This window comes from Heteronotia binoei, chromosome 12 (assembly GCF_032191835.1).
Source record: "Heteronotia binoei isolate CCM8104 ecotype False Entrance Well chromosome 12, APGP_CSIRO_Hbin_v1, whole genome shotgun sequence".
NCBI classification, from domain to species: Eukaryota; Metazoa; Chordata; class Lepidosauria; order Squamata; family Gekkonidae; genus Heteronotia; species Heteronotia binoei.
Genome location: NC_083234.1, coordinates 61,171,775 through 61,194,824, shown reverse-complemented (window position 1 = coordinate 61,194,824; position 23,050 = coordinate 61,171,775). Strand labels below are relative to the sequence as shown.

Below are 23,050 nucleotides of genomic sequence, written 5' to 3'. Positions count from 1 at the left end.
GGGCGCGTTGTCGTGGTCCCCGCCCCCCCTTCTCCTGGGGGCCCTGCAGCACTGCGGTACCTGTGTCCGAGTTCGCTCCCCACCGACCCCAGTCTTCGGGTGGGCAGCAAGGGGCTGACCCCCGGGACATCCTCCGTGGTGGCCAGCGGAGGGATGGTCTTGCGGTGGGCATTGCTGTCCGAGGGCGACTTCTTCAGCTTGGCTCGGGCCATCCTGGGCGGCTGCTGCTGCTCTCACTCTGCCCCCCAGCCAGACCCACCCGGCCGCCTGGCACTCATGGCACGCCTGGCCTCGCTAGATCAGCCGGGCGCCGAGCAGGAGGAGGCATGTACCATTCCCTCCCCTCCACCCCCACCCACCCCCCAACCACGGCGGCGCAGTGGAACAATCCTGGCCCGGCCGGTGGATGGTGGTGCTTAGGAAGGAGGTGGGGGGGGGGGCTGGCACCGCTACAAATCAGGGATCGCCGTGCCAGCCGAGCAGCAATGTTCCCTTTAAGCTGCAGAGTCTGGGGAGCAAAAATTCTACTTGGTGAGTTCCTGGCGTTCAATTGGTGAGCTGCTGCACAAATGAGTGTGCTCTGGGGCCATCCTTCCTGAGCAAAGACAAAAAGGTGTGAGCCGGAGGCTAAAAATCTGTGAGCTAGCTCAGGCTAACGCAGCTTAGAGGGAACACTGGTCAGCAGATCTTCCAGCACAGGGCTTTCTGGAGCCACCCCCCTTCCCCACACCTTTCATTCTTATCTGTCATTCACAAACTCTTCCTTGCAAAGTTTGCTGTTATGACTTTTTTTTGGGGGGGGGAGGTTAATACAATGGGTAGGTCTCCTTCTGGGTTGTTTTGCTTCCCCTGCTCTATTTTTAATGGAGATTGACCGAGATGGGTAGCTGTGCTGTAGCAGTAGACAAGAGTCCAGGAGCACCTTAAAGACAAATCTCAGGGCAGGGCTGGCCAGACTGTGGCTGGGGAGCCACATGTGGCTCTTTCACACATATTGAGTGGCTCTCGCAGCCCTCACCACTCCATCAGCCAGCCTGGAGCAGGCATTGGTCTCTCTAATCACTTTTCCAAGCCAAGCCAACTGGTGGTGGCTTGGAGAATGCATTTAAAGTTAAAGTTGCTTTCTTTCCACCTCTCCCTCCCCCATCTATTTGCCTTCCTTCCTGCTCTCATCTGATGTTTATTCCATGTGGTTCTTACATTAAGCAAGCTTGGCCACTCCTGTGGTGGGGTATGTGCTTCCGTGAGTTGCTGCTCACTTTTTCAGATACAGAGCAGTGAGCAGTATCTTTTCTGTTTTTAAGATATTGCATTGTGTTCTCTGTTGCTGTTTAAATGGTTTTACTTTTTGTGCTGGGTATTTATATGTGGTTTTTCAATGATACTGTTGTGAGCTGCCTCCAGAGGATTTCATAGAGAGACAAGAAGACTAATATTTTAAGCAAGATCTAAGTATCCATACAACCTTCTACTATATTGTCTTTTACATTGCCCTCATTTGCTCTCAATCTCCATTGCCTTTGTTTACCTTCACTTTCTCTTTTCCACTACCTTCACTTGCCCCACATGGTGCTATTAGGCAGACAAACATGATTGGCTATGTGGCATCAGGACATCATCTGATTCAGTATGTGATTGGCTGGGGTCACCAATGTGACTAATTTAAGGAGGTGGAAGTAGCAGCAGGTGAGGGGGTGCAACATTTTTTTAAAAGTGCTCTCCAAAGTAAAAAAAATAACATAAAATCTACATCTGTTCATTATTTTCAACCTGTATATCAAAAATCGAGAATATTTAGTGTAGCAACGCCCCCCCCCCCCAATTGCAAAAATGGCATAGCACAGAAGTTAAGAGATGGGACTTTCAATTGTGTGGTCCTTGGGTTAACCTTCAACTCTGCCAGGGACTTAGGCAAGCCATTTTCTTAACCTCAGTCTCCCAATCTGCAATATGGGGATAATAATCCTAAACAACAGGGTTGTAAGAAGGATCAGTTAAAGGGAGATTATGTATCCTTTGGGCAATTGCTCTAAAGATGCAGCCACCTTCTTAGTACTGCACAATTCTACCCAGTGCAGAGAGGGTGGGTGTCACTGGAGGGGCAATGGGAGATAGGGTCACCAGCTACAGGTTGGGAAACTCCTGGAGACTTTGGGCTGGAGCCTGAAGAGGACAGGGACCTCAGTGGGATTGGGATACAATGCCAAAGAGTCCACTTTCCAAAACATCCATTTTCTCCATGGGAACTGATCTCTACAGTCTGGATGCCACCTGGAGGCTGGCATCCCTGTGTCACTCCCAAATAGTACAGGGCCGTTAAAACCCCAGCACTCTGTGTCCAGACTACCTTTTTCATCAGCAAAAAAGTACTTTCCTGTCTCCCCCATAGCACTGCAACTCACTGACCTCCAGCAAAAGATGCTGCGGAGGGATAGCAGACCCTGGAGGGGTCTGTAATGGAAAGGTGGAATTGCCAGTTTAGTCTGGATCCACAAATGCTAAGAACCACCATGTGGCCCCTGGAGAAAGATTCCATCTGCCTCCTCATATGACCCTGATCCAAACCAAATATCACAACAAAATGAACAAATCACTTGGCTTGCTGTTCCCATGATCCTACAGTAATATAAGAACTGGTCCATCTGTCCCTGTTTATTTGTTTTTATTTATATCCCACCTTTCTTCCCCATGAGGACCTAAAGTGGCTTACATCATTTGCCTCTCCTCCATTTTATCCTCACAACCATCCTTTCCAACAATTTAACCACTCTACTGCACTGGCAGGCATGTTTTATTTTAAGGCGGTTTTGTTTGTTTGTTTTTTAAAAATTAATTGTGTTTGTCTGTATCCTTTATAAAATTTATATCTCCACTACCTGGCATTACATTTTATGACACTCTTGGCCCAGCTCAACAAGGTCTCATTTATGTCAGATCCGGCCCTCATAACAAATGAATTCGACATCCCTGGGCTAGGCTATTATAAAAAAAATGACCTTGGTTAGCAGGCTGCAGGATGACAGTTAGTGCAGCAGCCTCCAGCTGGGGTTACTTGTCTTGCGCCATTGCTAAATTAGTTGACAGGTTTAGCATAATCCATTAGGCAAGTTTGCTTCAGCCTCGCAGAAAGGGAAGTCGGGTAGGTAATAGACTACCTCAGGGGTGGCCAATGGTAGCTCTCCAGATGTTTTTGCATACAACTCTCATCAGCCCCAGCCATTGGCCATGCTGGCTGGGGCTGATGGGAGTTGTAGGCAAAAAACATCTGGAGAGCTACCGTTGGCCACCCCTGGAATACCTTTTAGTGTGCTTAGACTTCCCTCCACCTCTAGTGGCTGCAGGCAGAACTGCATTAAAATAAATGAAAAGACCTTTGGCTGGACACTGCTTCAGGGGCCCTCCATCTGACTTCCCCCCACCCCAATTTTGTCCCCTCAGTCCCCCTCTGTCAGTGACCCTGTCTGTATCCAACCCTTTCTGTGTATGCGGGGAGGGGGTCCTCAGGAAGCTGGTATTTGCTGTTGTGAGTACCAGCAGTTCCCCTTCCTTTGGAGCAGATACTGGGCTGTGCAGAACTGTCAGTCGAAACTGCCAGTCTCTTGGGGGCAGCTTGGTTATCCCTGCGCTGCACTACAGACATCTTTTGTAGAGATGATAAGGTCCTTCACATCCAATGGACAAAAAGGAAACTTCAGCATCAGGACAACAATAGCACTGTAAAGACCTCACTGATAGGCAAGCACTGGCTCCAAGCCCACATTCTTTCTCGATCCAGACATGTTAAGTATGGCAGTCTGTCTGCTGGTTGATAGGCATGCAAATAGGCTTGAGATGAAAGTGATGACCAGCTTGATGGCACCAGCAGCTCCTTAAAGGAGTACTTTTCCTCTACACAGTTCCTAGAAGGAAGGTGGATTTGGGAGTGAGACTTCTTTTCCAAATGCAAGATCCCTCGTTAATGGGGCTCAAGTCAGCGGGAGGGCCCCTGAAACCAGGAACATGATTCTGTGTTCATAGGGAAGTCATTTTCTTTTTAAAAAACCCTAATGCAGTTCTGACTGTAGCCACTATGGGCGCAGGGAAGGCAGAGCACGGCAAAGAGCTCAGGGGTAATAAATGAGGAATAGAAGTTAGAATTAGCGGTTAGCGTGTCAGAGATCCTGGTTCGAATCATTCTGCCATGGAGGCTTGCTGGGTGACATTGGGCCAGTCACACAGTCTTAGCTTGGCCTACCTCACAGGGTTGTTGTGAGAATAAAACGGAGAAGAGAACAATGTAAATTGCTTTAGATCCTCCCACTGGAAAGGAAGATGAGGTATAAATGAAATAGCACAGCGGAATTATCCCCCACAAGAGAAGGCTGCCTTTGCTTCTCTGTGTATGTCACTGTTCTGGTGCTTATATTTTCAATTAGAAGGCACTGTTAGAACAGCAACTCTCACAGGACACTGGCTTCTTTGATGACAAGTAAGTCATGCTCGGTCACATTCTAAAAGGGTTTCAGGTGTAAAAACAAATGAAAGGACAGATTAGCCCTCATGGATCATACCAAAGGTCCACCCCCGTTTCCCGCAATAACCATGCCCGTGCTTCTGTGAAGACCGCAAGCCGGAATGCAACAACCCTCTCCCACTGCTGCCCCCAAGCAACTTGCGTCCAAAGGCATAGTGCCGCTAGACATGAAGGTTCTATTTAGCAATTATTGTTAGCAACGATTCATGGACTTCAACCCCTTGAAGTCGTCTTGCCCCTTATAAAGCCATCTAAGCCCATGCACACATCTTGTGGCAGTGAGTTCCACTTTGGGTGAAGGAGGATTTCTTGCCTCTCTTGAATAAACACAGCCCCCAACTTTAACCCAGAAAAGCAGACAACTTGGCAATCCCAAATTTAGGAAATACTGATTTTCTATCTATTTGGATTCTTGCTGTTCAGTCATGGCCTACTTATGGCAGCCCCCGTAGGGTTTACAAGGCAAGAGACACTCAGAGGCAGTCCTTGCCTGCCTTCCTTGCCTGCCTCTGCGTATCTGCTGATCTAAAATTTGCATCCCTACTTTTGAGAGATGTCTTCAGGCAAGCCAAAGCCTCAGACCCTCAATGACAAGCCTCAGCGGATGTTACAACCTGATCTCTCTCAGCCCTATGAACATCCAGACACCATCGCTGTCTGCCTCTATACTTTCCCATCATAAAACTTGAGTGTGCCATGCCATTAAATTCCAGATGGTTTTGCTTACTGAAAGATGAACTGGCTGGTCTTAACAATAGAAGAGGTAGCTGGAAGGGCTGCACAAAGTAAACCTACTGTATGCGTTTGGCAGGGAGGTTTGAAGGAGCCACAATAAGATGTTATGAAGAGTGGTTGTATCACAGCAAGGGCACAGGCCACCCAAGGTCAGATAAAATGAGCACATGAAGCTATTGTGAACAGAGTCAGACTATTGACCTGTCTAGCTCACCACTCTCCAATCTGTCTGGCAGGAGCTCTCCAAGGTCTCTGAGAAAAGTCTTTGTCGGGGTGGCCAAACTGTGGCTCTGGAGCCACATGCGGCTCTTTCACACATATTGTGCGGCTCTCAAAACCTCCACTGCCTCGTCACCTGGTGAAGAGAAGGCATTTCTCTCTTTAAATCTCTTCTCCAGTGGCTTGGAGAATGCATTTAAAGTTAAAGTTGTTTTCTTTCCGCCTCCATCTCCCTCCCCCATCTGCCTGCCTTCTTTCCTTTCTTCCTTGCAGCTCTCAGATGTTCATGTCTCACACCTCTCAAACATGTGACGTTCAAGTCTTGCGGCTCTCAAACATCTGACATTCATGCTATGTGGCTCTTACATTAAGCAAGTTTGGCCACCCCTGGTCTTTGCTAACCCTGGTTGTCTGAGATCCTGACACTGGAGATGCCAAAGGCTGAACTGGAGACTGTCTGCATGCCAGGCCTGTGTTCCATGGTACCTCCCCAAGACTGATGGACTGTCTGAGCACGCCTTGATTGGTTGGGGATCATGGAAGCAGCAAGGAGATGACAACAGTTCTAGATAGAACAGCACCAGAAAAAGGAGCTGATTGGGGGAAGCATATGCACAGCCAGTTCGGTGTAGTGGTTAAGTGTGCAGACTATTATCTGGGTTTGATTCCCCACTCCTTCACACGCACCTGCTCATGTAACCTTGAGTCAAAGTTCTTGCAGAGTTGTTCCTCTCAAGGGCAGTTTCTGTCAGAGCTCTCTTAGCTCCACTTACTTCACAGGGTGTCTGTTGTAGGAGGGGAAGGAGGTTAAAGATGCAAGAGCCCTTCTCCTCTTTGGCCTCTGCCCACACATGCAAGACACAAGCAAAACATGCCTGACAACAGGGTTACACGAGAAGAACCACACTGTTGAGTCCAGCATCCAGTTTCCCCAGCACGGTCAACCACACGTTGTAGATAGAGGGACTAAGACAGCAGCTTGCATGATGAGAGCCAAAGTAGAGATTTTGTCAACCTGCCAGTTCCCAAACATACCCCTTCCAGTGCTGAAGGCTAGTAATGTGGGCTCCCTCCCCCATTTTCATGATTTTGTGCTGTTTCCATTTCTCTGTGCAAGTTTTCTGACTGGGTGCTCAGCTTCATGCCCAACACTGCAGGGGAGATTTGAACCAGAGTCTCACTGATTCATTGCCCCAGATTCCTTCTCCTTCAGACCAGCTCGGCAATGTTTTGCTGTGCTTGCCAGGCCCCTCACAGCTGATCATCCTCCTAGCTTCCTGCCAATCACAGACTTCCACTCTGTGACTGAGGCCTTGGGTGGCTCATGCACACAGCCAGGAGGCCATGCAAAAACAACACAACACCCGGCTGTATCAACAGCCCGTTAGACAGATGGCCAAGAGGCCTCCGCCGCAACATTGAAAACAGCTCCTCTTATTAAGGCAAGTGCATTATAAATGCCACCCGTCCATTGATCTGCCATCAGTGGAATACATCTGCATCTCTTTAATACCGCCAAGAATAGCGTGAAGCGTGCAAGAGAGCAAATTTCCAGAGATGCACTGCAAGTTTTTCCTCTCAGATGAGGCCAAACACACACTCCCACCCCATCGCCACCAGCTTTATGGCTACCGGCAATCATTGTCAAGAACCTGCCAATGCTCATGACCCAGAATAGAAGCCATGGCCAGTCCCTGGAGCCCTTCTGGCCCTGCTGCTTCTCATCTATTCTATTGCTGCCTGGTTCTCTGCCTGTTTTGAGCTCATGAGCAGCAAAGTGAAGATGCCTGCTTCCTGCTCTGCCAGAGAAGTTTGCTGGGTGACCCTGGGCCGACCACACACTCTCGAGCTAACCTGCTTCTTCTTATAAACAGCTTTAAAAGGAAGCTAGATAGATTCAGAAGGGCCCCATGGCGCAGAGTGGTAAAGCTGCAGTACTCCAGTCCTAAGCTCTGCTCACGACCTGAGTTAGATCGTGGTGGAAGCTGGGTTCAGGTAGCTGGCTCGAGGTTGACTTAGCCTTCCACCCTTCCGAGGTCAGTAAAATGACTACCTTTACCTTTCATAGAGAGCCCCGTGGCACAGAGTGGTAAAGCTTCAGTACTGCAGTCCAGATTCTCTGCTCACGACTTGAGTTCGATTCCGGCTGAAGCTGGGTTCAGGTATCCGGCTCAAGGTTGACTCAGCCTTCCATCCTTCTGAGGTCGGTAAAATGAGCACCCAGCTTGCTGGGGGGAAAGTGTAGATGACTGGAGAAGGCAATGGCAAACCACCCCGTAAAAAGTCTGCCGTGAAAATGCTGTAATATGACATCCCTCCAGAGTCAGAAATGACTTGCGCTTGCACAGGGCACTACCTTTACCTTTTTAGATAGATTCAAGCAGGGCTTTTTTTGTACCAAGAACTCCTTTGCATATTAGATTACACCACCCTGATGTAGCCAATCCTCCAAGAGCTTACAGTAGGCCCTGCAAGAAGAGCCCTGTAAGCTTTTGGAGAATTAGCTACACCAGGGGGGTACAGCCTAATACACAAAGAAGTTCTTGCTGCAAAAAAACAGCCATGGATTCAAGGATAGGTCTATCCGTATCTACAGCCATGGTGACTGAGGGGAACCTCCACATTCAGAGACAATAATCCTCTGAATCCCAGAGCCAGGAGGCAACATCACGGGAAGGCCTCAGCCTCCATGTCCCGTTGTTGGCCCTCCAGAGGCACTGGTTGGCCACTATGTGAGACAGGATGCTGGATTAGATGGACCAGTGGTCTGATCCACCAAGGCTCTTCTTATGTTCTTACCTGTTGTGAGGATAAAACAGAGGAGGGGAGACTGCAATAAGCTTCTTTGGGTCTCCACCAAGGAGAAAGGGAGGGTATAGATGAGCTAAACAAATGAACCATTATTGCAGGTAATCTCTCCCTCATAACAGCAGTACAGATTGAGCAAGCAAGTGGGCAGAGAAGAGTCTTCCACCTACTCAGGGAGAGAAGGAGGCCTACTAAGAAGAAGATGATATTATATTTATATCCCACCTTATACTCTGAATCTCAGAGTGGTCACGATCTCCTTTACCTTCCCCTCCCCCCCCACAACAGACATCCTGTGAGCTGGGGGTGCTGAGAGAGCTCTTACAACAGCTGCCCTTTCAAGGACAACTCTGTGAGAACTACAACTGACCCAAGGTCATTCCAGCAGCTGCAAGTAGAGGAGTGGGGAATCAAACCCGGTTCTCCCAGATAAGAGTCCGTGCACTTAACCACTACACCAAACTGGCTCTCTAAGCCCAGCTGCAGCCAGCACCTTTGGGACCACGCAGCATCGAACCTCCTGTCAAATGGCAGAAACTGTCCAATTTGCAGCCCGCTGTCTTCAAGAGCCAGTCAAAGCATTAGTAGATAGAGATGTATAGACCATTGACTTCCTGATGCCGTCTCGTCTTGTCTGTTTACAGGAAACCTGCAGGGACTACGGATTGACTGAAAGCCACGGTGACACCAGTCTGAAGCAGGGCTTTCGGGGACGCCACTTGCCCAGTGCCTGTCAGTGACAACCAGCAGGGGAGGGCTATTAAAAATGGATGAGGATCAGCTGTTGTTGGTGAGTCACCAATCTCTGCTCTTAGATCCCCCGGGGAAAACACTCATGCATGCCCCTCTCTGACAAGGCTGGAACACAACCCATTCCCCCCCCCCAAAAAACCCCATCATACAAAAGTATCTTTCCTTTCAGCTTCCAAACAGCAGCTTAGTTATACCCTGCTTTTCTCCCACACCTGAGGACAAGAAGAGGCTGACAAATGGAACCAATTAACTGAAGACTGAGATGCTCCAATATCTTGTACTGATTCCTATCATCTGGCTCACTCAGGGCTGCAAGCAACAAGCTGCAGGCCAGGCCCATCCTTTCACCCCCCCCCCCTTTCACCTGTATAGCCCTTCCACTGGAGGACCTCCAAACTGTACTCTTTGCTCACCACCAGTGTTCCCTCTAAGCTGAGATAGCATGAGCTAGCTCACAGATTTTTAGCCTCCAGCTCACACATTTTCATCCTAGCTCAGGAAGGACGGCCGCAGAGCACACTCATTTATGCAGTCGCTCACAATGTTAATGCCAGTAGCTCACAACTTTAATGTCAGTAGCTCACAAAGTAGAACTTTTGCTCACAAGATTCTGCAACTTAAAGAGAACTTAGAGGGAACATTGCTCACCACCACTCTGAACAAGCAGTAGCATTGCTGCCCGTCTCCTCTCTGCCACGTCGCCCAAAACAAGCAGCAGCTGATGTCAATGGAGGGAGGTGGAAGAAGGAAGGGGCCAAGGCAGCCAATGAGAAAAAAGGCTCGCATCTTGACCTGGCAGTTGCCAGGTGGAAGAGCCCCAAACACCTCTCGGCTTGGCCACATCATTGGCGGTGGAGGTGAAAGGAGGGCAGCGGCGGGCAGCGCACAAGGCAGCCACTGCTGGGCAAGATGGGCACCTCAACAAAATAACAACAAGGGAGGGTGGGGGGCGATGAGCAGTCACTTCCCAAAGCCCTCCCCTTTTTGCTTTCTTTTATTCCCTTCCCTAACACAGGGCACAGAACAAAGGGGTGGGGGAGAGTCTTCTTGCAGTTAGCCTTCTGAGCACCCAACTTCAGTTCAAGAGGTCTCTGTCTCTCTGAGAAAGGGGCACATAAGAAAGGGGTGGGGGAGCGGAGCTGCTGTGACTGCCCAGGCGAAGGGGGGTTAGCTTGTGGAACTCAAGGAGCTTATAGTGCCTAGAACCCAGGACTGCCAAACCAGGTCCCCCCCCCCTCCTGGCTCCCCCAAGTAATAAATCCTGCTGTGGGTTCCACCAATTATGAAATCCTGGCCATGGCCCTGCTACAGGCTAAGGGGCCAAGAGCTCTGCAGCTCCTTTCAGAAGTTCTCACCCCTGGCCACAGCCTGGCTCAATGACTTCAAACAGATGGGAAACAGAAGCTCAGCTCAGAGCTTGCTCAACTGGCAAAGATGTTCTCAGCTTCCCTTCTGAGCTAGAAGAGACTGGCTGTGCCTGGGCTTAAATGCCTGTAACAAAGGAGGAAACAGAAGCTCAGCCCAGATCTTATTTAAAAGAAGAAAAAGAAGACTGCAGATTTATACCCCGTCCTTCTCTCTGAATCAGAGACTCAGAGCAGCTTACAATCTCCTATATCTTCCCCCAACAACAGACACCCCGTGAGGTGGGTGGGGCTGCGAGGGCTCTCACAGCAGTTGCCCTCTCAAGGACAACCTCTGCCAGAGCTATGACTAACCCAAGGTCATTCCAGCAGGTGCAAGTGGAGGGAATCAAACCCGGTTCTCCCAGATCAGAGTCCGCACACTTAGCCTCTACACCAAACTGACTCTCAATTTAGCTGACAAAGATTCTCCTCTGCCTCTCTCCCCAGCTCAAAGAGACCCAGGCCATACCCAGGCTTAAACAGCTGTAAACGAAGGTGGATCAAGGTGGGAAGCCACGTTGGTGTGAAGCAGCAGAACAAAGTTAGAGTCCAGTGGCACCTTGGAGACCAACAAAGTTTTATTCAGGTTGTGAGCTTTTGTGTGCTAAGCACACTTCATTGGACAGTGAAATGGAAATAGGGAAAGCAGTCGTACATATAGAGGGTGGGTAGCATGCAAAATAAAAAGCCCTGTGGCACAGAGTGGTAAAGCTGCAGTACTGTAGTCCAGGCTCTCTGCTCACGACCTAAGTTCAATCCCGGAGGAAGCTGGGCTCAGGTAACCGACTCAAGGTTGACTCAGCCTTCCATCCTTCTGAGGTCAGTAAAATGAGTACCCAGCTTGCTGGGGGGGAAAGTGTAGATCAGGGGTGGACAATGGTAGCTCTCCAGATGTTTTTTGCCTTCAACTCCCATCAGCCCCAGCCATTGGCCATGCTGGAGAGCTATCTGGAGAGCTATCATTGGCCACCCGTGGTGTAGATGACTGGGGAAGGCAATGGCAAACCACCCCATAAAAAGTCTGCCGTGAAAACGTTGTGATGCGATGTCACCCCAGAGTCGGAAATGACTGGTGCTTGCACAGGGGGCTACCTTTACCTTTTAGCATGCAAAATGGTGAAGATGTTTTTGTGTGTGTTTGTTTGTTTTACAGACAACAAGAATAACAAGCATGGTTTATAGTTATCATTTGTTTGGGTTCAACTGGGAGGGGAAAATAACATAGGTAATAAAAATGTCATTAAAATGTCAGAATTAGAAACTGATCTACTTAATAGGTAACAGAAACTTACCCCAGATCTCACTCAGCTGGCTATACCAGGAGTGGCCAAACTGTGGCTCAGGAGCCACGTGTGGCTCTTTCACACATACTGTGTGGCTCTCAAAGCCCCCACAACCCCAATCGGCCAGCTTGGAGAAGGCATTTCTCTCTTTAAATCACGTCTTCAAGCCAAGCCATCTGGTGGCTTGGAGAAAGCATTTAAAGTTAGTTGCTTTCTTTCCACCTCTTCCTCCCCATCTATTTCCCCTCCTTCCTTCCTTCCCTCCCTCCCTCCCACATCTGATGCAGGGAGCTATCAGGACCAGCAACCATCAGGATTGGGATTGGAACCCTAAAGGTATGAATCAAAAAGGTTGCAGTTAGCTGATTCAAATTTTGATCAATCACATGCAACATTGTCTGTATGGAAAAGTAACAGCTTTATCTCTACAGGCTTCCAGCACCTCCATGCGGCAGTCTTGCCCATATTGTTGACTTGGCTAAGAATTTTGTACCCTGTGACTGATCATGCTAATGCACCAGTAGTAGAGACTTTCAAACACTTCTCAGTTTGGCTCACCTTCTGATCTCTAGGAGAAGTCAAAGAGCCAATTGTGCATTTGTTTGTTTGGGGTGAATAGGAAACTTCTCACTGTGTGCAAGCCTCTCAGGCATTTCACAATTACCTCCTCCCTGAATAAAATTACCAAAAGAGGAGGGTATCTTTTGAAGCTAATGAAAGAAAGGTGCTCCTCCTCTGTCCCATATGATGTCTGTAAACAAACAACTCAGGAAGACCCGATGCTCAGTTGTGAAACCTCAAGCAGCCCAGCCTACAAAGCTTGTTCACTAAAAGCAGAGATGACAAAACAGTGGCACACTGCCAGTGGAAGTCTCCAAGCAACACTGCCTAAAGACTCTCCAAAAACCTAGACAAACAAAGCAACATCAGCATAACCATCATTCTACCAATTAGTCTAATGACTGTCTCTAGGACAGTGTCATCTTTGGCATAACTTCAACCTTCATGGTCACAGGCCAGGGCCTTTACTGGTTGACACAGCCAGAGTAAATGGCAATGAGGGCAAATGAGGGTATGGACAGCGAGGTCAAAGGAGTAAAAAAATGGCATTAAGAGGAAACAGCAGAGGATATGCCAAGCAGAATCAAAACACACACATTTACAATGGATATTAAAAATTGCATGTAGAAACTCAGAAAGAATACACACGTTAATATTAGCAGCATGTACTACATTAGCTGCACAATGGATAAATAAGTCTCCCTCAACTATTTTGGCATGGCAGCAACGACTCTAGGAGTACTTTATAATGTCTAAGATTTCTGTTCAATCACAAACCGCTTTAACAGAAAGTTATGAAAAAATTTTCATTGCTGTTTGGTACCCTTTAATAAGTTATCTTACTGAACAAAATATTCTTCCAAGCAGAATGATATATAGAAAGATGTTGTATTTCTAACTTTAAGTGCTGAAGATGGTAACGTCTGATCATTGTAACTATGAAATACCCATAGTAACTGTACTGACAGTTTTCCTTTTATGTACTTATTTACCTGAGTGGATATTTTATTTGATATTGTATTGGAAATTTAAAATCAATATAAAGAAAAAAAAATAACATGTACGAAAATGGACACACATGAAGCCATGGTACAGGCACTGAAGCCCAACATGGCCAGCCGTTCTTCTAGCACAGGGGTGTCAAACATGTGGTCCAAAGGATGGATCAGGCCACCAGAGGGCTCCCATAAGGCCTGCAAGCAACTGTCATCCGCTTCCTTTTCTCTCTCTCTCTCTCGCTTCCTTCTGCATCACAGCTTGCTTTGCCATGAATAAAACATGCTTAAAAGATTAGCATTCTTTCAATGTTTTGTTTGTTTAAGAGTGCTCTGACTTATTGCATCAAAATCTGGAAACAATGTCTGTGTTGGGGCAATCTTGAGTATGCTGTTCAGGTGTCGTTCAGGTGTTTTGTCCATAAGTTGCAAACCCACTTTTGATTTTAGGGGGATTTAGGGGGAGGTATTTGTGAGTTTCCTGAGTTTCCTGCATTGTGCCAGGGGTTGGACTAGATGACCCTGGAAGTCCCTTCCAACTCTAGGATTCTATGATTTATTGACATTCATTACAGAAATCTCATGGTCAATGCTTTGAACCTAAGTCCAGGGGAAAACATGAAATGTCTAGGCATTGTGAGCTTACATAAGTTGCTTCATATGCTAGTCAGCCAATGGAGAAAACAGAGGCTTTGCTCTGTAGCTTCTGTGCAATTGAGCAAGCCTGGCAAAGCAAGTTGTGATGCAGAAGGGAGCATGAGAGAGAGAAGAAAGATGACAGCGAGTTGCTCGTGGGCCTGATGGGAGCCCTCCAGGGGCCTGATCCAGCCCCCAGGCAGCATATTTGACACCCCTGTTCTAAGTATTTAATGTGGATGTGGCCAAGGGGAACAGCTTTGACTTTTAGCCTATGGCCCTGAGGGAGTTAGGCCAGTGGATCCAGGACCAGCCCAGGAGCTGGAGTCATACTGAATATTTTTTCTCTTTATTTAAATTATATGTTTGTGTTTCTTTATAAGCCACTTCAAAAGCAGGCTGGAAACAGCTAAATAAAAATTAACAGCTGAAAACCTAAGGCTGTACCTCCGCTGCACCACATGGGGGCACACTGATAATGCACAAACAGTTGAAAAACTGGAAGATATTTCTAACCTGCTTGGGCTACATATTTGTATGCAAAACCAAGCAGTGTCATTTGCAATGATACCAGAAAGGAGAGACTTTTACTATTATTTCTTTTGACTATTTGCACTCTACCTTACTGCCTAAGGACTGCCCTAGGTGGCTTGCGACACCAGTGTGAGGCAAATTTTAAAGCAACAATAAAATTTTCAAATACATTTTTAAAAGATGTGCATCTCACAAGGACCACGCTAAAATACTCCCTTATATATCATCAGCATGCAATCCATAAACAGCTATTCTCAGGTTTTAGCACCCTCTTCAGGCACGGAACAGGATGAGTTCTGAGATGAAACCAGCAATTTTCCACATCGTGGTTCATTCTTTAAGCCAGGATTTTACAATAGCTTCTCAGAACGGAGTGAAACTTCTCGACAGTTTGAATGCCATCAGCATGTGCTTGTGTATTTGAAACGCTTGGAATGGTGGCAAAAAGTGCCTTTAGGCTGCAGTCAACATGGCGACTCCCAGGGCTTTTTTTGAGCAGGAATGCACAGGAATGCAGTTCTGGCTGGCTTGAAATCAGGGGGAGTGGCCTAGTATGCAAATGTTGGGCTTTCCCTACAAAAATGCCCTATGCTAAACAATGGTGATGTCAGGGGATGTGGCCTAATATGAAAATGAGTTCCTGCTGGGCTTTTTCTGCAAAAAAGGCCCTGGCGACTCCATAGGGTTTTCAAGGCAAGAGACATTCAAAGGTGGTTTACCAGGGCCATAGCCAGGATTTCATGTTTGGTGGGACCTGCAGCAGCACGTTTTTGTTTTAGGGCCACCCAGTTCGGCCCTAAACATTTTCTCTGCTTCTCAAGTAAAGCAACAGCCCCCCCCCCCTCCGCCACATTTGTCTAACTCAGAAAGCCTTCCAGGGAATTCAGCTGCAACTAGGCTTCCACCCCCCCCGCCCCCCGCCCCCGTGCTGATCTGAAGCCCCTACAGTAGCACTGCTGCATTTGTTCAGAGCAGCAGCAAGCAGTGGTGAGCAAAGGGGTAGATTGTAGGGGGGCTTGAATACAGATAGAAGGGGGGCTTGAATGAAGTGGCCTGGCTCCTCCAGGCCCCACTGTAGCTATGGGCCTGTAGGTTACCATTGTCTGACTCCACATGGCAACTCTGGACTTCCTTGGTTTGGTGTAGTGGTTAAGTATGCAGACTCTTATCTGCGAGAACCAGGTTTGATTCCCCACTCCTCCACTTATAGCTACTGGAATGGCCTTGGGTTAGCCATAGCTCTTGCAGGAGTTGTCCTTGAAAGGGCAGCTGCTGTGAGAGCTCTCTCGGCCTCACCCACATCACAGGGTGTCTGTTGTGGGAGGCGAAGATATGGGAGATTGTAAGTCGCTCTGAGTCTCTGATTCAGAGAGAAGGGCGGGGTATAAATCTGCGTCGTCTCCTTCTTCTCCCATCCTGCTTAGCTTCCAGGATCTGACAAGATCAGGCTTGCCTAGGCCATCCAAGTCAGTGCAAAAGCCCCTGGAATACCGAAATATAACATTAAGCCTTCTCCTGACCTCACCCTATCAGGCAAACTACATTGCAACCAGCCATCAACACTCACTTAAAATAAGCACCTTTTAGCCATAGAAGCCCATTGCCTTCACCATTAACAACACACAAGCCTAAAGGAAAGGCTCATTGGTGCATATACAATTGTACATGAACATGTACAATATATTTTATTTTCCCTTGTAGAAAAAAAAGAGTGTACTGGTTTCCTGGATAAAAGACCAAAGAGTTTGCATAGAGCTAACAGCCCTGTACTTTGAAATAAGTCAGCTACTCTGACATGTATTTTTCTAACCAGGCAACAGCAAAAGTGAGGAAAAAGAACAGAGATAGAGCAGAGATAGAATTTAGTGACTCTCCCATCCAAAACCAGAATGCAGGCAATGGGAAGGCTTTTTGGAACCCCTTGATTATTCATAGAACAACACAATTTTAAACTTTGTTTTCCGGAACAGATTTAACCCAGTGGGGCTGTAAAACTGTCCCTTAAAAAAAAAACTGGGAAGAAACAGGGACAAGAATTCCATCATGAGAGCTCAGCAAATGGCTTTGGCTTGGGATATATCAATATTATGAAGAAGCACATTCCCCACAGTTTGCATCAATGCAATTTATTCTCCCAAACATTATCGTCAGGGGGGGAAAAACACATCACCAACAGTGATTAAAATACACTCTGCACTTCGCCTGTTGGTGCCAGAGCACCGGGCGGGATGGGCTCAGAGGCAGAGCATCTGCTTTACACACAAATGGTTCCAGATTCAAACCCTGGCATCTTCAGCTAAAAGGATAAGGCAGCAAGAGATGGGAAAGACCTCCACCTGAGACTCTGGAGAGTCTCTGCCACTCAGCTTAGACAATATTGACCTGGATAGACTAGGGTTGCCAGGTCTGACTCAAGAACTATCTGGGGACTTTAGGGGTGGAGCCAGGAGACTTTGGGGGTGGAGCCTGGAGCAAGGATGCGATGAGCATGATTGAACTCCAAAGGGAGTTCTGGTAATCATATTTAAAGGGACCATACGCTTTTTAATTGCCTTCTCTCCATTTGGAAATAAAGAAGGATAGGGGCACCTTCTTTGGGGGCTCATAGAAATGGCCCCCTGGTCCAATCTTTTTGAAACTTTGAGGGGGGGGGTGTTTTGAGCAGATGCTATGCTGAAAATTTGGTGCCTCTACCTCAAAAAATAGTTGCCTGAGACACCCACAAATCGATTCTCCATTATACCCTATGGGAACCTGTCTCCATAGGGTATAATGGAGTGCCCAGCAGACATCCTCCCCCAATTTTCTGATAACCCTGAAGCAGGGGGATGGCCTCCAGACCAGGGACCCCCTGCTCCCAATTGGGGATTGGCAACCCTAGGACAGACTAACAGGCAAGTTCATGTGTCGCAGTGCATTTTCCACTCAAATGTAAGGGGACTGTAAGGAGTGTTCCCTCTCTGAGTTAGTATGAGCTATTTTTTTAGCCTCCAGCTCACACATTTTTGTCTTAGCTCAGGAAAAATGCCCCCAGAGTCAACTAATTTATTCAGTAGCTCACAGCTTTAATGCCAGTAGCTCACAAAGTAGAATGACTCCATAGCTTAGAGGGAATATATTATGTATCTCTGCAATTCACCAACTTTTGAATAGGTTCTGCAGATGCTCGGGGGAGGGAATCACATTATCAAGAGTCCTAAATTTGCTCATATTAGTTCCGGGCACACACATACTTGCACTGCAACTTGGGAACTGTAGTTTGGAGGCAGCATGTTGCCAAAGCAGCCATGCTCTGTCCCCTTCCTATCTCGTGTACACTGCACACACCCTCAAAGAACCTTGCTCTATGCCTCCAACTTACTAACACAGTCCCTCTTCCAGAGGAGCTGGCAGTGGCAGGTTCAGTAGCACCTTCCATTCTGCTTACAAACTTGCTTGATGCATGTAGAACAATGCATTTATTTATAAACCACTCCCCCCCCCATAAGCTGGGGACCCAGAGTGACTTAGAGCATCATTCTCCCCTCCTCCATTCTCTCACAACAACAGCCTGTTAGGTCAGCCAGGCTGAGAGTTTGTGATGGGCCCAAGGTCACCCAGTCAGCTTCCATGCTAGAAGTAGGGATTCTAACCCAAGTCACTCAGAGTCCTAGTCCGCCACTCTATCCCCTCCAGAGGTGTCAAACTCATTTGTTATGAGGGCTGGATCTAACATAAATTAGACCTTGTCAGGCCAGGAACTGGGCAAACAAAGCTTTCCCTCCCTCCCCAAGGGGTGAGGAGGGGGTGGAGCCTCAGCCAGTAGAAGGAAAAGAGGCTTGGTTCAGAAGCTCTACTGTGTGATTGAGAAAACCTGGCAAAGCAAGCTCTTCCTCCTCCCCTTCCCTCCAAGGCAGGAGCCTCAGCCAATGGAGAAAATAGAGGCTTTGCTCTGTAGCTCCTGTGCGATTGACCAAGCCTGGTGAAGCAAGCTGTGACACAGAAGGAAGCAAGCGAGAGGGAGAAGAAAGCAGACTTGCTCTCGGGCCTGATAGGAACCCTCTGGGGGCCTGATCCAGCCCCGGGCTGCACATTTGATATCCCTGCTCTACACTGCGCTGGATCTCTCGAGCCAATGGCAGAATTCACTCACTCATTAGGATGAGTGACCAAGTGAGTGAGTAATGTAGCTCCTGAACATGTGCCAACAATGATTCCCTCTGCCTTGTTTGCTCAGTCTGATGAATGCCAGGATGCCTACTGAAGCACCTGGAGTCTCAGACACCTGGGCCACCATGGCAACATGACAGAGGAAGGAGTCATCTGCCTGCCCTCTCCTGTTCTACAGCACGACTTCTGCAGATGGTGAGAGAGAGTGGTCTTGCCACTTCTGACTCAGCAGGACACCAGGGGACCTGTTAATTTCCTAGCTCTAGTTCAGCTCCTCAGTGTGGGCCAGTCTACCCTGGGCTGAATTGCTCTTGCCCTAACTGGATCACCAGCCTTGATACTTTCCGGCCGAGAAACTAGCTGCGTAAGAAAAATGGATTTCATTTGCAGAATGCAAAAGATGGCACTGTAAAAAAGTTGTTCAAAATTTACAGCTCCACTAACCATTACAATTATGTCAGAATCTTGAAAGGGAATCTTTTAGCTCATCGGCTGAGAGACACTGGCAACCGACCTATCGCTGCCCCGTGCTGAAAAATCACCATATCACAAAAAACCAAAACAACACACTCCATTATTCTCCCCTGGAGTCTTGTCCACAAGCTGTGCAAGCGCTGTTCAAGCCTGCCTGTAAACCCAGAGTGACTTAAATCTTCATATTTCTATCTGACTAATTCTAGAAGAGTTTCCCTTGGGCTGCGCCTGAAATGGATGCTTTCTCCGAGCAGTTTAATATGGCTAGCTGTGAGTCCTCGGAGACTTCTGTTTATTTCAGTTTCAATAACTGTCATTGGTAAACCAACCTTTTTCCAAAATGTACTTTCTCCTTCCAAAAGCATTGCATGTTATTAAGTTCTGTAAGCCTGGAGCTATAGAAAGATGCCACTGCTGAAACCTCGGGACAAATAAATGCACTTGAAATAGGTTTCCTTCACCGGGTCTGACTAATTGCTTCCTACTAATGATTCACAGCAGGTGGAGATGGAAAGGTTCTATTTTCCTATTACTACAGTACTTCCCCCCCCAAAACAACGGGACAGCTGAACCACCATCTGGGGTGTAAGCAATCCTTTTCCATTTTGCTGTTTGGATAGCAGATGGGCTTTCCGACCATTATCGTCTCTAACTTCCACAGCAGCACAGATATTATTCCCATTTTACAGACAGGGAACTGAGACTGACTGGCATTCAATAAGGGCTGTGCAGATGTCATGATTTTGCAATCGTGCAAAGATCCACAAAATTGCCACTGGGCCCAGAATTCTGCACTGGAAAAATCTCAGCTTTCATTTTACAAAAGTTTTCACCCTCTGTGTTTACAAATATAGGACCAACAGAATCCAATGGAATGATGCAACAGAATCAAATGGTCCTGCGTCTCTTGGGGGAACTACTTCAGGGTGGATGGGTAGACTGCAGACAAACCCCACCCCCAGCCCTTCTACACAAAGAAAATATGGCATATTGGAGAATGAGACTACGCTGAGATGTTTTCACTGGCACTGTTTGTTCTGCATTAGACTTGCGACACATTTTCAGTCCTGAAAAAGCTAAGATTGAAGAGTAGGCTTTCAAGAAGTGTGAAATTATTATTTCTCCCCGGTGGGACCCAAAGCACCTTACATCATTTTCCTCCCCTCCATTTTATCCTCACAACAACCCTGTGAGATAGATTAGGTCCAGAGAATGTGACTGGCCCAAGGGCACCCAGCAGGTTTCCATGACAGAATGAGGATTTGAAATGTATCCCAAGCTGAGAAGGGACAATGGCTGAGTTGTGTAGCGTCTGCTTTGCATGGGGAAAGTCCAAGGTTCAGTTCTGGAACCCCCAGTTTAAAAGGATCAGGAAGCAGATGAGGTCTAAGACCTATGCCATAACCTATAGAGGTTACAGGCACAATTGACTTTAGTAGACCATAGGTCTAACTCATTATAAGGTGGCTTCAGGTATTCAAATTTGTCCCTCAGTGGTGACTACTGTGTCACTGTGTTCCCCTTGTAGGAGCATAACAGCAGCAGCCCTGATGGATCAGACTGATGGTTCACCTTGCCCAGAATCCCTTTTCATACAGTGGCCAACCAGATGCTCCTGGAAGGCCTATAAGCAGGAGATGGAGTTCAAAGCATCCCCTCCCCATACAGGTATTCAGAGGTATATTGGAGAGTCTGTTGAGACATCAAGTGCAGGGCTCATTTTATAGCAAGAGCTCCTTTGCATATTAGGCCATACTCTCCTGACATAGCCAATCCTTCAAGAGCTTGCAGTAGGCCCTGTAAGAAGAGCCCTGTAAGCTCTTGGAGGATTGGCTACATCATGGGGATGTGGCCTAATATGCAAAGGAGCTCCTGCTACAAAATGAACCCTGATCATGGGTAATTTCTAATAGGCCTCTCTTCCAAGAACTAATTGTTGTGGAAAAATTTTTTAAGTTGGCCCCTTTATGAAAACAACCCTTGCAATTTGTAAGTCCCTCAAACACTGTTTGAAGCACTGAAAATCACTTATTGCCTCTAAGCTTTGTAGAATTTAGTTGCCAGAAGTAGTGTTCTAGGTCAGAAGAGTTTATCTAAGGAGAATCTCAGACGATGGCAAGAAAGATGTTTTGCTTAACTGAAGAGGAGAAACTTTAGATAATGTCCAGTGAGAAATCTTGCTGAGTCCAGCTTGAGATCAAAGTGAGATGGACATTAGCCAACATGGGAGTCTATCTGCACTAGCAGGTGCTGAGAAAGATGTCAAAGTAAGATTTATAGGCAAGATATATACCTGAGATAAGCATGTGAAAAGAGGAGAGTTCTCATGGTCAGAAGCTATATAAGCCTTAAGTTTTTTTCCCATCAGGCCTGCCTGTCTTAGAGCGCTAAAGGCTGCTCTAGGAAGGCTAGCCATTTTCTTTTAGAGATCTAACAGATATGTGTTGATAGCACTTAGAAAAATTTTGAGACCTTTTGAGATTTAGCCTCTGAAATGCATAGCAGTCTAAGGCCCTGTTCACACAGCGTGTTGAGTCCGTGTTAAACTGACTTGGTTCTGTTCCGAATATCTTTGTTCCGGATATTATCGATCAGACTGCCATACTGCAATTCAAATCACTCCATGGCGAAACCATCTTCTGCCATGTGCATGCAGTTCTTTTTTTGTTTCCCCCACTATTGTGCACATAAGCACAGCATGTGCATGCGCACGGGTCAGAGAACATTATGCAGTTATGCGCATATTGCTAAACAGTAAAAAAAAATGGCGACCATAAACCGAATGTGCACAATAGTGGGGGAAACGGAAAAAGTGGCTGATCAGACAGCAACATTTGCCTCCCGGTAGTTAATCATTGTCACCACCCTCCCAAATCCTTCTCCAAACTGGATTATTTTGTTACCTATTCCTCTTCCAACTTTTGCCTTGGAAATTGACATGTGTTTTGAATGAAATGAGTTTTGGTGCCAGGAAAGTTATTAATGTCAGATGAAGAATTGTCATCGAAACACGACTGTTTACCGGAACCGTGTCACAATATTGTATGCAACATTGTAAATTTGCAAATTTGGACTGTTAAAAGAGTGAACTGTGTCTTTTCACTTGTCAGTGGACCATTCAGCTTTGGCTGTATTAACTATTCTAAATGCAATGGCGATATTGTAAAAGTTCATGTCGTTATTCAATGTGTGTTCATAAAGAAGTATTAGTATAAAGCTCGATTCTGTGTTGTAAATGGGTATGAAAAAATATATTAAGCTAGCTTAAGTAGCGATGAATTGTACTATATAAGCACGGTTTTCTCCTAAGCTCTCTATCTTCCGTGGCTTTTCCCCTCTTGTTGTTACCCACCTGAAGACTGGCAACCCACCCCTGAGAAGGAGGAAGCTGTCATGCTTGCAGTTTCCAACCCAGCAAGGGTGTGATTAAGATTTCTCTCTCTTGTCCCTGGACTGTAGCCAGAGGGAGGGCTAGTGGAGCAGTCACTCCAAAGCACTTGGAGCAGTGACTTGCCCCTAAGATTCTTTTGAAGGGGGGAAATACCCAAACAAACTTTTTAAAAATTGTGACGACCATTTTTAAAATAACAAAAAGGAGAACCTGTTTTGGGGTAAAAACGATAGTTAAAACAAATCCAGAGTGGCTGGTGCTCCCCACAGGGGACATCATGCCCCAAAGCTTCCCCTACTGAACTGTGAGACCTGGTTTCCCCAGAGTCCAGTCATTACAGCTTGAAGCAGATATTTCAAGATGATGCTTCCCCTTGTAATGCTTAAGCCGTCCTGAAGGGAACACCCACGCAAATAAAACACGCTCCCCTTAGCTACTATGACAGCGAAAGCCTAGGAAAGAGCTTAAGGGAGACAAAGGAAATATTATTTATTTAAGCACACTTAAAAATAACTGTTCTGATTCCCTGTGCACCTTTCAGCTGCTAACACTTCACAGACAACTGAGAGAGAGAGAGAGAGAGAGAGAGAGAG

The 23,050-nt window shown here is 47.0% G+C and overlaps 1 protein-coding gene across 3 annotated transcripts in view; it reads right to left on the bottom strand.

The window, feature by feature from the left end:
* Positions 1–23,050, bottom strand: part of KCNT1 (potassium sodium-activated channel subfamily T member 1) — a 226,893-nt gene that overhangs the window by 164,356 nt on the left and 39,487 nt on the right. For 2 of the 3 annotated variants that reach the window (XM_060251560.1, XM_060251559.1), the window contains exon 1: positions 61–259. The exons of the other annotated variant lie outside the window; for it this stretch is intronic. In XM_060251560.1, coding sequence (XP_060107543.1) covers positions 61–212 — 152 coding nt within the window. In that variant the 5' untranslated portion in view covers positions 213–259. Of the gene's footprint in view, positions 1–60; positions 260–23,050 lie in introns of those variants that run through there. 3 annotated transcript variants of the gene reach the window in all.